Below are 13,744 nucleotides of genomic sequence, written 5' to 3'. Positions count from 1 at the left end.
GCCCGTGTACTGTGCGATCTCTGTGCACGCTAATAACCTCAGGTGATAGAAATATCCGAAGCCTTTTACTACGGCGTCCATCATAGCGAGTCGCTTTGGGACGTTAAACCCCCATGAACCAAACCAAATCTTAAGGTTTACTGCTGACACCATGCGAGACCATGGTGACGTACCTAAGTACGTGTTTTCGGAACGCTTCTCGTGTCCGTTTTCGTCGCGCAACTGCGTGCGTCTGACGGGCGTAGTAGTAGCGTACGTGTTAAACGACCTATTTCAAGGACTTCCAAACACGGCTGCTCTTACTCAGTAGAGCGGCAGGCTGGTGGTTGTTCATCTTGGAAATGGGGTAACTGTGCTAGAAAACACGAACAGAAGCAGAAGAGGACAGGATGCACGCAGACCCACAAATGTATTTTACTAGATGAAAGATGGCATATATACGGTGAACAAAAACCACGTTCTCAAGGCTACCAATTCGCTGCCGTCCTCGCGTCCAGAAACCGCATCTCATACTCAGCAAGTACAACAGAATGATCGCTAACACATACACGTGTTTTTTTTTCTCTTTATAGAACACGCCCCGAACAATTGCACAACGGTCCCTATGCCTGTATGAAATCTTAGGCTTATCTAGAGGCGGAAGACACTCCTTCTTTGTCTTTTTTTTTATGCGAAGCATATTGCTAGAGCTACCACTCACGCCGTCGGCGTGGGACCTCTAGACGTCACACCACGTGACACCATGACGTCACACCACGTGACATCGGATGAGAGAGGTGGCCTCCACCTCGCGCCGTCGCCGTGGGACCCCTAGCAAAGATAGTCCAGGTGGCTTTGCCCCTAGCCGTCACGCCACGTGACACCGTGACGTCGTCGTGACGATGCCATCGCACAGACGCCGGAATGTCCTCGAGCGGCATTCCCGCGCATTTCGAACGCGCGTTCACACTCGGTGTAGGTGAAACGCTCGCTCCACCGGGCAGGCAGACGCGGCTTCCGTGGCACTACAGGCGCTCTCCCAACGCACGTCTCGGGGTTAGTCGGCGTTCCGCTGTAGCCATGCCGTTGTCTTCCCCCACGACGAAGGCTTCTAGTGGTTGTATTAAAATGACCAAGTATGCAACCAAGGAAAGCCATGTATTACCAAGCCTAGCCACTAATATGCTTCGCATCTGACTAGGCTTAACCTTAGCTAAGCCTCATAATTTTTTTACTGGCCCTGCAATATTTCCCAACGTGGGAATACTCATCAGAAGACACAACATTAAAATTTTGCGTTAAACGAATATTAAGAAACCGTCCCGTCTGTCCGACATGAACACACCAAAAAAGCGACAAGGGTCGAAGGACACGTGTATACGCGTTAGCGATCCTTTTGTTGTACCCAGTGGTCGTGAGGTGCGGTTTCTGGACGCAATGCTGTGACGGCAGCGAATTGATAGCCTTGAGCACGTAGTTTTTATGCGAAGCATACTAAAATAGCCCAACCCGGCTCCTCGAGCGCGGCGGTGTCGTTACCATTGACCTTTCGTGACCTCCATGTCATACCACGTGATGCGTGACGTCACAGCAGATGAAAAACGGGGGCCCAACTCGCGCCGTCGCGCGAGGCGTCGTGACCAAGAATGACCACGTGGTGCGTGACGTCACAGCAGATGAGAAACGGGGGCCCAGCTCGCGCCGTCGCGCGAGGCGTCGCGACCAAGGAGGACCACGTGATGCGTGACGTAACGACATAGGAGAAACGGGGCCCCAGCTCGCGCCGTCGCGCGAGGCGTCGCGACTAATGTGTTTCCTGCTTCTGCCGCTAGGTGCGCTGTAGTGAACACGTGATGCTGGAGCGGCGGTATACAAGGGGGTGCGCCTGCCTCTACTAGGCGTACACGGGATAGAGATGCCTCCTGGAGGCAGGGCTCGTTGGAATGAGAAGCAAAAGTTGCGGCGTGCTACAGAGACTGATGAAGAGCGTGAAGAACGTCTAGCCAAGCGGCGTGCTAGCTCGATATGCAACTCGGCGACAATATGCTTCGCATCTGACTAGGCTTAACCTAAGCTAAGCCTCAGCCATTTTTTGTTCACTGTATACATACGTCACCTTTCATCCAGTAAAAATCAGTTATGAGTGCGCTCGTCATGTCCACTTCTGCTTCTGCAGTAACCCATTTTTAAGGTGCTCTCACCCAACTTGAGCTCATTGAGAGTTTTAGCTCAGGTTTACAGTGCGCCACACACCACCAACGCCCGCCGCCTATCTGCGCATTAAGCCGCTGCGGTGTGGTGCTCGGCTGCTGACCCGAAAGACGCGGGTTCGATCCCGGTCGCGGCGGTCGAATTTCGATGGAGGCGAAAATTTAAAGGTCCGTGTACTGTGCGATGTCAGTGCACGTTAAAGAACCCCAGGTGGTCGAAATTTCCGGAGCCCTTCACTGGGGCGTCTCTCATAGCCTGAGTCGCTTTGGGACGTTAAACCCCATAAACCAAACCAAACCTATCTGCGCATGCGCTCTTGACGGCTAGTGGGAGCAGCATATGGTAGCCGTGGGCTACAACTCTCTACAATGTTTCGAACACTCGTGCATTCCTTACAGGGATGCATGCTTTACAACTTGTGACCTCTACCCGCCGATGTGGTTCAGTGGCTTTGACGTTCAGCTGCTCATCCCAAGGTCGCGGGATCAAATCTCGGCTGTGGCGACCGCGTTGCGATGGAGGCGAAATGCAAAAGCGTGTATGTGCTGTGCTATGTCCGCGCGGGTTGATAAAGCCCGGGTGGTTCAAATAAGCCCTCCACTATACGGTGTCCCACACAGCCATCTCGCTTCGGTATTCCAAACCAACCCACTATGCCATAGTCGTGATCTCCAACCTAACCTCTGCGTACAATGAAGCATTTGGAAACACTTACTGCGCGGCTATCCCTCTCGACGGGAGGTCAGTCGAAACCGACTTCCTGCACCTTGGAGAGGCGGTTGCACACACACATACAAAAAGGCTTAGTCGCAGAGCGCATAACAACGTTTTATTTGCAATATGATATCAACAACACGTCATAAAGCGGGAAACCGCTTTTAAGATATAATACAAAGTAGGAGCAGCGAAGGTTCACTCCCGGACATGATGCTTGTCAGCTGCGTCAGGCGAGACTGTGCCACGAAGTACTGAAAAACAAGACTGCCTACGAAACAGAATGCAAAAGCCTGAGGCCGAGTTAACGGGGAAACGCATCCAATGTTTCGAATTCGTTCAACGCGGCGCCGTACAGTGATGTTTTTGGCACTTCGTCTGCTGGAAAGTCGAAACATCTTGCGCATGGATCCGAGCTTTTGCTTCTAGGGTAAAAGGACATTACTCAACGGACTCGGACACCACTTTCAAATGCGAATCTCCTCAAGCTTGTGGTCGCACATAACTTGCAGAGTGCGCTCATTCAACCATTCACACATGTCTTACGGTCGGCAGCTGAAAAGAAAGCAAAAACAAAAAGGGGGGTGAAGTGGAAATGAAGACTGACGCGCGTGACACGAAGGTATTGGATACTAGGCACCCTATCTGTGACTTGCCTATATAGGATGATTGCTATTGCTGATGTCGGCTAAACGTCGATTTACTGGCCACCTCTGTTCAGTGCCTACCGCACAGTCATGGCTTACTTAGCGGCGACCGGTGCTTAGGTGGCTTAATCAAGTGCCCCTCTTCAAAATGGGACCAGCTAATCTCCTGCTTGCTCTGGAGCCTTCACTCTCAGTTGAAAGTGGCAGTCGGACTGAGGCACTCAAGTATCATACAGATGGCCCAGACGGTGCGCCCGCCAACAAAGTAAAACTTATGACACAGTAGCTAAGCAACCGTGCCTAAAGTACACTGCGGGTCGCATGGAATAAAAGAAAGGTAGGAGGGGAACGAAAATTGAGGAATGCATCACAAACAACAACTATACAACTTATTCTGCCAACCATTCCATCTACACCAGCTTGCAGTCATTTGCGCGCCCATCCAAAAAAGGGCCTCTTTCCTTAATTTGCCTGCCGACTAGACAAAAGTTCTTAGTCGACTTTCCATCCTCGGGTGGCGACATCCAACGCCTTTACATCCAATGCTTCATTCATGATCTCATTTAAATAGAAACAAGAAACAGTTCTCATCTATCCTCTTCGGTTCAGCAGCCAGAGTTATGTTCGTTATGCGGCCCTCTTCAGCAGCTGAGTCGGTTTGGTTCCCGTGCTATTCCTGGAGGAAGTGGCGGTGCCGTTAGCAGTCGAGTTGTCCGGAGTGTCGACGTAATCGTAGTAGTAAACGTAGTCGATGTACTCCACATCGTTGTTGCTGGTCGGCGGCGTCTGTTGGCCTTTGGTCGTGGCGTTGCCTTGTGCCTGCGTCAGCGAGTCGTCCTTCTGCAGGCTGGCCTGCGCGTTACTCGGGGCGTCTCCGAGGGGTTGTTGGGAAGTCCTGGCCGAAGTGGGAACCGGGGTAGTTGGCGCTGTTGTGGCGCTGGTAGTTGCGGGCTCGGTGCTCGTAAGCAGGGGCACCGTTGATTTGGCAGACTCCACGGGTAGCGTTTGGAGCGTCGTTTGAGTCTGAGGGTTCGTGCTGGTCGCATCCGTGCTCGCAGCAGATCCTGTAGTCGTGACCGTCGCTGGTTGGCTGGTACCAACGGTTGTCGTGCTGACGGTTTCCGTCAACGTGACAGCCCTTGTCGTTTCGGCGTTTTTCGTCGTGGTTGTCTGCTGTACCGTAGTTGTCGACGGCGGCGCGGTGCTAGGCGTTTCTCTCGGAGTGGACGTCGTCGTCCCTGCCGACGTGGTCCCTGGAAAGTTTGTATTGGTCGTGCCAACGAAAACGGTCTCCGTCTCTCCTGCAGTTTGGAAAGAGCGAGTAACGGCCTGAGTTGTGTCTGGCTGACGAGAGGTCTCTGGTGGTGCCGTCGTCCTTGCGGTTGTAACTGCGGCTGTGGTCTCTTGTGTAGACGCTGGAGTGGAAACGGTAGTTGGGGAAGTTGTGGTCCTGCTCAGTGTCGTTGGTGTCAGCGTGGACTGCGGGACTGTCGAAGTAGTCACTGTCGTGACGGGAACGCCTGTTGTCGTCCTGTCTTCAGGTTTCTCTGCCGAAAGATTCTCAATTGCGAGGTTCACTCTTGTTCTCGACTGCGACCCCACGCTCTTGACCAGTGTCAGGGTTGTGTCTGTTGCTGTCGTCGGCGTTGTGGTTTCGGTGCTGCCTTCGGTTACCGTGCCCACGGTCCGCCCGGTTGTTGCGGCTGTGCTGGTTGCGGTGGTTGGAGTGGCTGTGGTGGAAGTAACCTCTGCGCGTGTGGCCTCTTGTGTCGCCGTCTCGGTTCTAGCAAATGCGGTCGTCGTATCCTGGGGTTCCTGTTTCGTCACACGTGGTATCTCCACAGCCATTTTTGTGACCAGTTCTTTCTGGAACTCCTGGTTGTCTGGGTCCGGCGTTGTGGTTTCCGGATCGTCCTTCGGTGCCGGCTGGTCGCCCTGCAGGTCGTCAACGAGCAACGAAGACTCGTTCCTGTCCTGCTTGGTTAGTTGTTCCTTAACCAGCTCCATCATGGACTCAGGTATCCTTCGCCGGTCACTAGCCCTGTCTTGACCGAGTGACGTCAGGTTACGCTTTTGGCCAGGTACGTAGTAATCGATATAGTCGTAGTAGTCAAAGACGTTGTCGACCAGAGACCTGAGGATGGTCGGCAAGTTACCGCTCTTCTTACCGCTCTCACTTTGTTCCTCCTTTGCTGTAACTTCTTCGGCTTTTTCGGTTGTCGCTGGCGTTGTGGGCGTGGTCTGACGAGAAAGCTCCGTTGAAGGCGACGGTGTAGTTCCGAAGATGGATTCCGGCACTGTCAGGCCGAGCGATCTGGTTGTAGTCTCATCGTACACTTCTGTCGTCGGTTCGCTGGGTGGTTCCGTTGTTACAGTCGTAACCGTGGGTTTGTCCGTGCGGTCAGAAGTGAGGGCCGATGTCCGGATCTGTTCGGTGGTGTCCTCAGGTGTGCCCTTCCTGGACAGCGTGGTAGTCTTGGGGCTGTCCGGAACACTAGTCGTCGGTTCCGCTGCAGAAGATGGCACCACGGGCGCGTCGTTCAGGAAGAACTCTTCGTCGTCCTCAACAGGCGGCACCGTGAGGTTACTGAGCGGCTCTTGCTGCAAGGAGTCGCTCTGGAAGCCAGGTCCACGGATGATCTCTACCGGGGGTTCGGTTTGCGTCCTCTGCGCTGGCGATGACGTCGTTACTGTGCCGTCAGTGGTGCCGAATGGAGTGGTGTCCTGCGTTGTGACGCCAGGACCCTGCGTAGTCAGCATCACCACCTCCACGAGGTCGTCCATGCTTGTGGGACCGTGGAGGGCGCCGTCGGCTGCCGCCGTTCCGTTTGCGGCAGCGCTGGCGTTGGCGGCAGCTTCGAGTGCTTTGATGCGGTTGAGGATGATCGCGTCCAATAGGGTCGTGTTTTGCACCTCCAGGAACCTGGAATGGAAAGTGGGGCTTTTACTCGTCGGATAAATGGTACGAACTGGCTGAGTTGATAAGACCTTGGAACTTCACAGCGAAGATTCAACGATATCAAGAAAATGCATGTATTGGTCAGCAAAGATGTAGAATGAAAATTGTCAAGAGTCAAAGCTTAAAACAAATTAATACTCCCAGGCTCTTTTCCGAACCTTACACACAAGGTTGACGGCCGGCGGACGCGGCTGGGCTGGCGTCCGTGTCAAGTTAGTCGATAGAATGCCTCCTTGATGGAGTACAAGGCATCTTGTTCACATATACATCCTTCTTGAAACCTGACAAAGTTGATCACAGTGATGTATTAATCAGAAAGTTGCTTGTATACATTTCAGGCTAGTATCTTCAAGAGGACGCGCCTATTATGTGTTTGGGACTGAGACTTGGAAGTTTTGCGTGGGGGATGATCATGTGAAATAGAATGGCTGCGTTGCTGCCTACTGTGTTTCAAGCTTTTCTCCAAAGCACCTGCCAAACTTTCAACGCTTCTTAAACTCGCAGAGCGAGCCTATACAGAATGGAAGGCACTCACTGAGTGCAGTTACGTTTCCACGGTTTGACGCACTCGGTTGTGAGGTTAATCACTGCAAAATCATCAAAATCACCCTTGCGGCGCAACAGTATAAACTGCGGGCATGCTTCTCAATCTTGCTCTTGATTTTGCTCTAAGTGCCTGAGTATGTGTGCACAGTTTGTATGCAAGCGTTCAGCAATCAGCCTAATTCGCTTTTTTAATTGTAAAATAATATCGTTATCAACAGATCCAGGTCTTTTACATTTCTGCAACGTGGGAGAAACACTTCAGAAGTTCAGCAGTTTTACCCCACATTTTTCACTGCTAAGACATTACAGGGGTAATCAGTGCATTAACTTCCACTGCACTCTGTCTCAGTCTGCGCACGGAGACAGCGCGACACGCGAGGCCACGCACAGCGCAGCCTTGCCTGTCGGCCGGGTCGTCTTCCGCGCACGATGCGAGAGCAAAAGGGAACGAAGAGGAGGGCATGCACTGGCCTCTTGAGGACGAAGGGTATCTTGCGCAGCTCCTTGTCGACGCTGACGTGCGGCGTGAAGGGCTTGAGCTGCGTCTGCGTGGGCGGCGGTGGCTTCTTGTGGCGCTGGCAGATCATGCGCGGGCAGCAGGCCGGGAAGGGCAGCCGCTTGTCCTCGATGATGTCGCACAGCAGAGTAGGCCGGTTCTGCAGCCGGGGGCACCTGCGCCAGGACGAGAAAAAAGTGGACGTTGTTAAGTAAGGACTGCGGGGACTGATCGTTCAAGCATCATCGCCATGGGCTGTAGTGCAAAAAGGTTGTCCTTCACATACGACATGCGAGGCGCCAGTACAGGTCGGCTTCTTTTTGTAATAAGAGAACACTTGACAGCGACGGCGATGGTTTTGTCCTTAGATTTCCTAGCAACCCTCGGCAGACTTTGAATTTATGCTTCAACTTGCCTGTATGAGCTTCTTCGGGTCAACTGTGATCTATATTTTTCTTATGCCAGGGATATTTTCCTGACGGTGTTTTTTTCCCAGCTGCCGTACTGTCTGTGAAATATTGGTTTACAATCGACAGCGTCAAGGAAAAAAAAAAGAAAAACCTTCGTGCCTCAACGGAGAACCTTTAATCTACGCGGAAAAAAAAGAAAGGAAGAGAAAGAATCGCATGGCCTGCCCGAATACCCTTTTTAAGAGGCGAAAGATTAAACATTACTTTAACGCGAACAATCCATCAATGGTTATCGCTAAGATTATTAGCCTGATTAATTCTAGATGGAAGCGGAAGAAAGTTAAATTTGTGAATCAGTTGACCACGCTTCTCGGGCGCGCTGCATTTCCGCGCTTTCCGTGGTGGTTGGCTATTTTCAGCCCCTGCCACGGGGGCACTCGCAGAGTCAGGGGAGCGTGCAGTGTCCGGAGTCAGACACGCCTACTTCTGGCCCACAACAAGACGAGCACGTGCTCACGCTCCGAGCATCGTGCGGGAGCGTGCGAACCTCGGATGGTCGAGGGGCAACTCCGATCATGGTGTCTTTTGTTCGCCACCGACCGGGTACCGGCAGATGAATCGCCGATCAAGGTGGCGGAAACGAGCGGCAGCCGACTCGCCTCGCGTATCGCACACTCCGAGGCGGCCGTACAAGTACTTACACTGGCGGCGTGATCGTACGGTTAGTTTGTGCGTTTCTCTCTCCGTTGCGCCAACGAGCTCTCGAAAGCGGGTGGGATGGGCGCCGCACCTGACCGCTGCGATGCGCGGCTGCCGGGAAGCGACGCGACTGTATATACATCGAAAGTGGGCCCCTATACGACCGCGCGCGGACGGTTGCGCGTGGCATATTTTCCGGACTACAGTCCGCACCGAGCTACCCACTTTGGCCTGAATAAAGATGGAGACTTATTGCCATAATCCTCGCTCGTCGTATGTACGAATAAAAATAAAAAATGATAGACGATCAATGCGATTGATGGGTCAGAGTATGCGTTAACATTAGTGTTTCCCCCGGACGGAGCAGCCGCTGACGGCTTCAAACCTTGCGAGCGGGTGGCGTGAACCAGTAGTCAATCACCGTGTGATGCCGTACCCGCTCTCCCCTCCCTCGTCACCTGTCGCCTCCCAACCTTTCTTCGTCTTCATGCACTTTCCCACCTTCCTTCCCAGTCGGGGATTTCCCCTTTCTTCTTTGCCACCTGCCTACCGAGTCTTCAGACAGATGGACGGGCATATTTTTGCAACAAGGGGGTTTTAATGCTAACCCATTAAGACAATAAATAATATATTTCATTTACCGGGTCCTGCAGGTCAGTATATGGCTCAAACAGGAGCACGATCGATAAACACACAAAAGACCACCCCCGGCGGCGACACAAACTAGCCCAGCTTATCTACGCTTAACACAAAAGACCTTGGTTACAGATTAAGTGGCATTGTTATTGTGGCTAGCTTCCTACGTGATTTTGAGTGGAACGGTAATAACAAAACTTCCAGGCTTTCCTAGGCCCCAAAAAGCGGTCACTAGTATCAAATGCCTTATGGTTCAGGAAGTGATAGCGGCGCACTAAACCGCGTAAGCGGAGGCTCTCTGTCATTGCGATGCGCAGGTACTTATCCGTCGCCCATAGTCCACTTGTTTCATTCGTTCCGCACGCGGAAGCTTACAGTGATAAAGATCTGACGCTTGTGACAGGAGAATAGGGTACGTAGCTCGTGTAAGGTGTACCTGCCATGATCCTTTCAAACGCAGTGCCGATTCCGCTCTGGTTAGCTTCGTCTTCTACAGTCTCGGCGGCATACCGAGCTCGCTTTCGTTCACGGGCCTCCGGCCGTGCGGCTCCTCTTATCGGCTACAACTCTCCGCGCTCGCCTCCAGCTCTGATGCACGCATGATGGAACCCGAACGGCACAGGAAACAGCTGGTGCACGTGGCTGAGCAGTGATAGGTAGGTAGGTTCTGCTTCGAAGAAACAGCAAAGGGGATTATGCCATTGCACGGTAAGTGTACCGTGCGTGGTGAGTACCTGAATTCATTTCTCTCTCCCTCCTTTCACCCTGTCTTCATAGCTTCCCGGTTCAGGCCATGTTCAGGCGTCTACCGACCAGCTGCGGTGACGCGGTGGTCATGGCGTTCGGCTGCCGAGCACGAGGTCGCTGAATCGAATCCTTCGCTGCGGTGGCCCCGTTTAGATGGCACCGCATTTCGATCATTACCGCTGCAGAGTTGCCTGTGGAGCCTGTGGGATTTGATATGCGACTGTTTTGTCATTTTTCCGGGGCCTGGCGCCAGCCATCCGCTGACAATAGTAATTTTGACAATAGTAAGGATTTTGACAATAGTAATCTGCTACAAAGGCTTAGCGGGTCATTAGCGAATTTGGGGCCGAAATCGAGCTTCGCGCTCGAAGGAATGGTGCGAGAATAGCTGTAGCATCTTGGCTATCTTATCATCGGCTGTCGGGAAAAGCCAGAGTCAGTCACGAAAAGTTCCGCTCTATAATGTGCACGCGCATGGTTTTGTGAATTCGGTCCCTGTCTCATTGATGGCAGACTTCACGCTAATGCTGGGACAGAGTCTTTCAGTCTTTCAAAGAAATCTTGAAAAATTTAGCTCTTTTTTAGTCGTGTATGCATCTATAAATACCTCTAGATGTCTGTTGATGCCTGTGGATACCTATAGATATCTGTAAATAATCTACATGTACAAAGCTTACAGAGGAAAAGATTATTTCCTTCTGTGATCCGCCAACTATACGCCGAGAAATACGGCACGTGCTACCACCAATGGCTCCACCACGGCCACCACCCTGCATTTTTCGAGGGCGGGCCAGCCGAAAACGCGGTGGCCATCTTCCTCCTAGTTCGGTGTCGCCCAACGCGCCTCGCCGGGACGCGAGCTGATACGAGCTTGCGGGACTATAGCTACAGGGGCAGCGCCTCCAAAGTGGTCCGCTTTCGCGTCGATCAAGGAGGACACGAGGCCATGCGGTGTGAAGAGCAAAAAAATGCATGCCGACGGTCCAGCCAGCTGGCTGGATGGACCGAGCGAATCCCTTCCTGTTTTCTTTGATTCTTTCGCCGCCAAGGTTCGGCTGAGTCGAGCTGGTTCTCTCAGCTGGCAAGCGTACGCGGGGTGCACATACTTGCATGACGGGCTGGCTTAACCGTCCCGGTGGCGCAGTAGCCTAATAAGTACCGACCGGCTGCTGGCCGTGAGTTATCGCGCCTGAAGGAAGCTTTATCGGCGTGGAGATTGTCGCTACTTTTACTTCTCAAAAACACACCCCCGAGGACCGCGCCTGTCACAGTGCAAAGAAAAGAATTGCGACAAGACGTCGGCTGCCTTCGCACTTATGTGGAGCAAGTGCGCCTCTTATTGCAGACCTCGCTAGCCCTTTTGCCCGCGTGGACAACGCCCCACCTTCAGAAGAAAGGACGCCCGAAAATATACGACCTTGCAGCTGAAATTACGGGCGTTCACTGGGAATGCAGGCAGTCATAGTTTCTTCCCTGTCGTGACTATTGGATACCTCTTTCTCGTTGAGGCCGCGTGATAACTTTTCTTCCGTGGCGTCCTCGTAGGTTTCTTAGACCTGAATCACCCTTTGTCGCCGAGCTAATGAGAAACGGATCTCAAGGTGCAGCTTTTAAACGTGCATAACACTTTTTTTTCTAGCTCTCTACCTACTCTCGTCTTGGTCTCTGTGCGAAAGACCGACAGAAAAAAAAAGTAAGACACTAACGTTGTATCCGTGCCTCATCGCTGAGTTGAAACGTCGCGCAGGCGTTCCATATTCCACATCTACGCCTCCTGGCTAGTTCATTTCACCAGAGCTGCAGACTTCGTACCCCGTCCACAGCAGGTGCGTTGAGTTTACGAATGTCTGCGCTAACATGCGAACTCGCATAACGGATCGTCCTGCAGCTATTCTGCCTTCACACGGACTTAGCACTTCACTCACAACGTCGCACACCGTAGGCCGCCGTTTCAGAAAAAAAAAGCTCTTGTAAGAAAGACGTGTGTCGATCGGCCATGTGACGAATGCTACTAAATTTGCTTGTGGTTGGTAGTGGCCGCAGGTGGCCCAAGACAAAGATATGTATAGTTGCAGATTAAGAATTCAGGATTTTGCCCTGCAACCAGGCTAATGTCTGTGACAATCAAAGTGATGGTAACATCCTCAGCGATAACCGTGCACGGTGTGGAATGCGTGCACTTTCCTTGTCCCGCTGTTTACGCAAGTATTATCTGTCTGCCTTTGCCCACACGCTCTGTTCTTCTGTGCACAGCTTCTCATCCTCCTTAGTCGCGTCTGCAAAAGTCTCCGGCCTCTCGAAAGAGATCTTGAGAACGCAGGGCACGCGAGATCAACGTGACTTGGATTGTGGGCAGCCTTCACAAGTTCTTTCGAGCTCGGCAGGAAGCGATGATGAGAGTACATCACTCTTTACTTCTTCCGATCTGTTTGGTGACAAGTCGTCACTGTACCGGCAGCGTGACCAAATGGAGAGGCTGTGCAAACTTCACGCCCTAGTGAAAACGGATTAGTGCTACTTTATATATCGAAGAGCGAAAACACCCACGTTATAGGCTGTACTGTTTATTGGCTGAAAAAAAAAAAAAGGAAAGACAACGCCCTGCCAAACACCGCGGTTGATGTTTGTTTCCAGCAAGGGAGTTTTGCCACAGTGGCTTCTACCGCGAGTGTTGCGGTAAGTATTCGGGAGGTAAAAGCGTCACACATACTTGCCGCACCTGCACGAAGCTTTAAGTTAGCGCATACGAAGTCGCGGATAAAAATACCGAGGGACTCTGAGATTTTTCCTTCTCTCCTAAATAGAAATCAAAATCTATAGCGCACCCGTCCCCCTCCATCCCGTCTATCAGTGGGCTCGCTGCCAGTGCAACCTGGATCACGTGACCGTAGATGGCACTTTCTCATTTTACAGATCGAGGGCATGTATTAGATTCAGTGGTCAGAGGTGACGTCACAGTGTTTTTGGTTGCCACAGGCGTGCTGCTGTTAACAAATACAATATAAAAGGACTGTGACTACGCCAGGGCTGGAAACTCCAGTTAGTTTCTGTCTCAACTACTTCATCGCAACTGGGGGCTAAAGGAGACCTGATGTTTAAAAACTGCATAAATCCTGCACATGCACGCCGAACTGGAGGCACCAGGAAATGAAGTGGCTTTGTTTTCATTGGAGATGGTTCGAATTCTGCTCCGGGATGTAGTTTTTTTCTGTTGGATACCGGTGCCATGACAACGATACCACGCTCCAGTCAGCTTTTCTCCGGCCGGTATTGGAGAAATTGGCGCTGACGTGTGGATTGGCTGGACAATGGTATATATGGCAGTTTCCCCCTGACTACGCTGTTGACTCTGGAAAACGTTCTTGACGCAGCAGTCATCGTAAATGAAAGGGTTGCCTAATAAACCCAGTGCTTTCAAGACGATTGTGTCCGCAGAAAAAAAGCTGGAATGGTCCACATGTGAGTCACGAAGAAGACTGCAAGAAAAGCGGCGTTCTTTCACAAATGTTCGTCCCTGCAGGCCCCAGGACACCTACGCGCGCACTCGGCACTCAGCACGTGTCCCAGAGTGGAGCAGCAGCGCGCATGTACAGCGGTCAGCCCGAAGAGAGCGCTGCCAGGAGCGGCGTTTTCTCTCGCCCGCCCGCACAAAGACAGGTCGGCTAATTACGACCGGGGCCGGTCGGGTCGCATAGCGGGG

The 13,744-nt window shown here is 52.3% G+C and overlaps 1 protein-coding gene across 1 annotated transcript in view; it reads right to left on the bottom strand.

Annotated features, from left to right (window-relative positions):
• Nucleotides 1–3,086: 3,086 nt before the first annotated feature.
• The window catches only part of LOC149372632 (uncharacterized), a 100,166-nt gene continuing 89,508 nt past the window's right edge, over nt 3,087–13,744 (bottom strand). Inside the window, exons 3-4 of the mRNA XM_089586790.1 lie at nt 7,528–7,728; nt 3,087–6,474 (exon numbers count right to left, since the gene is read on the bottom strand). Of these exons, the coding sequence (XP_089442916.1) occupies nt 4,179–6,474; nt 7,528–7,728 (2,497 nt within the window). The 3' untranslated portion in view covers nt 3,087–4,178. The remainder of the gene's footprint in view (nt 6,475–7,527; nt 7,729–13,744) is intronic.

The sequence above is a fragment of the Amblyomma mixtum genome, chromosome 1 (genome assembly GCF_055824585.1).
Source record: "Amblyomma mixtum isolate Tamu chromosome 1, ASM5582458v1, whole genome shotgun sequence".
In the NCBI taxonomy this organism is placed as follows: domain Eukaryota; kingdom Metazoa; phylum Arthropoda; class Arachnida; order Ixodida; family Ixodidae; genus Amblyomma; species Amblyomma mixtum.
Note: the sequence above shows the minus strand (reverse complement) of the source record. Positions and strands in the feature narration are given on the sequence as shown.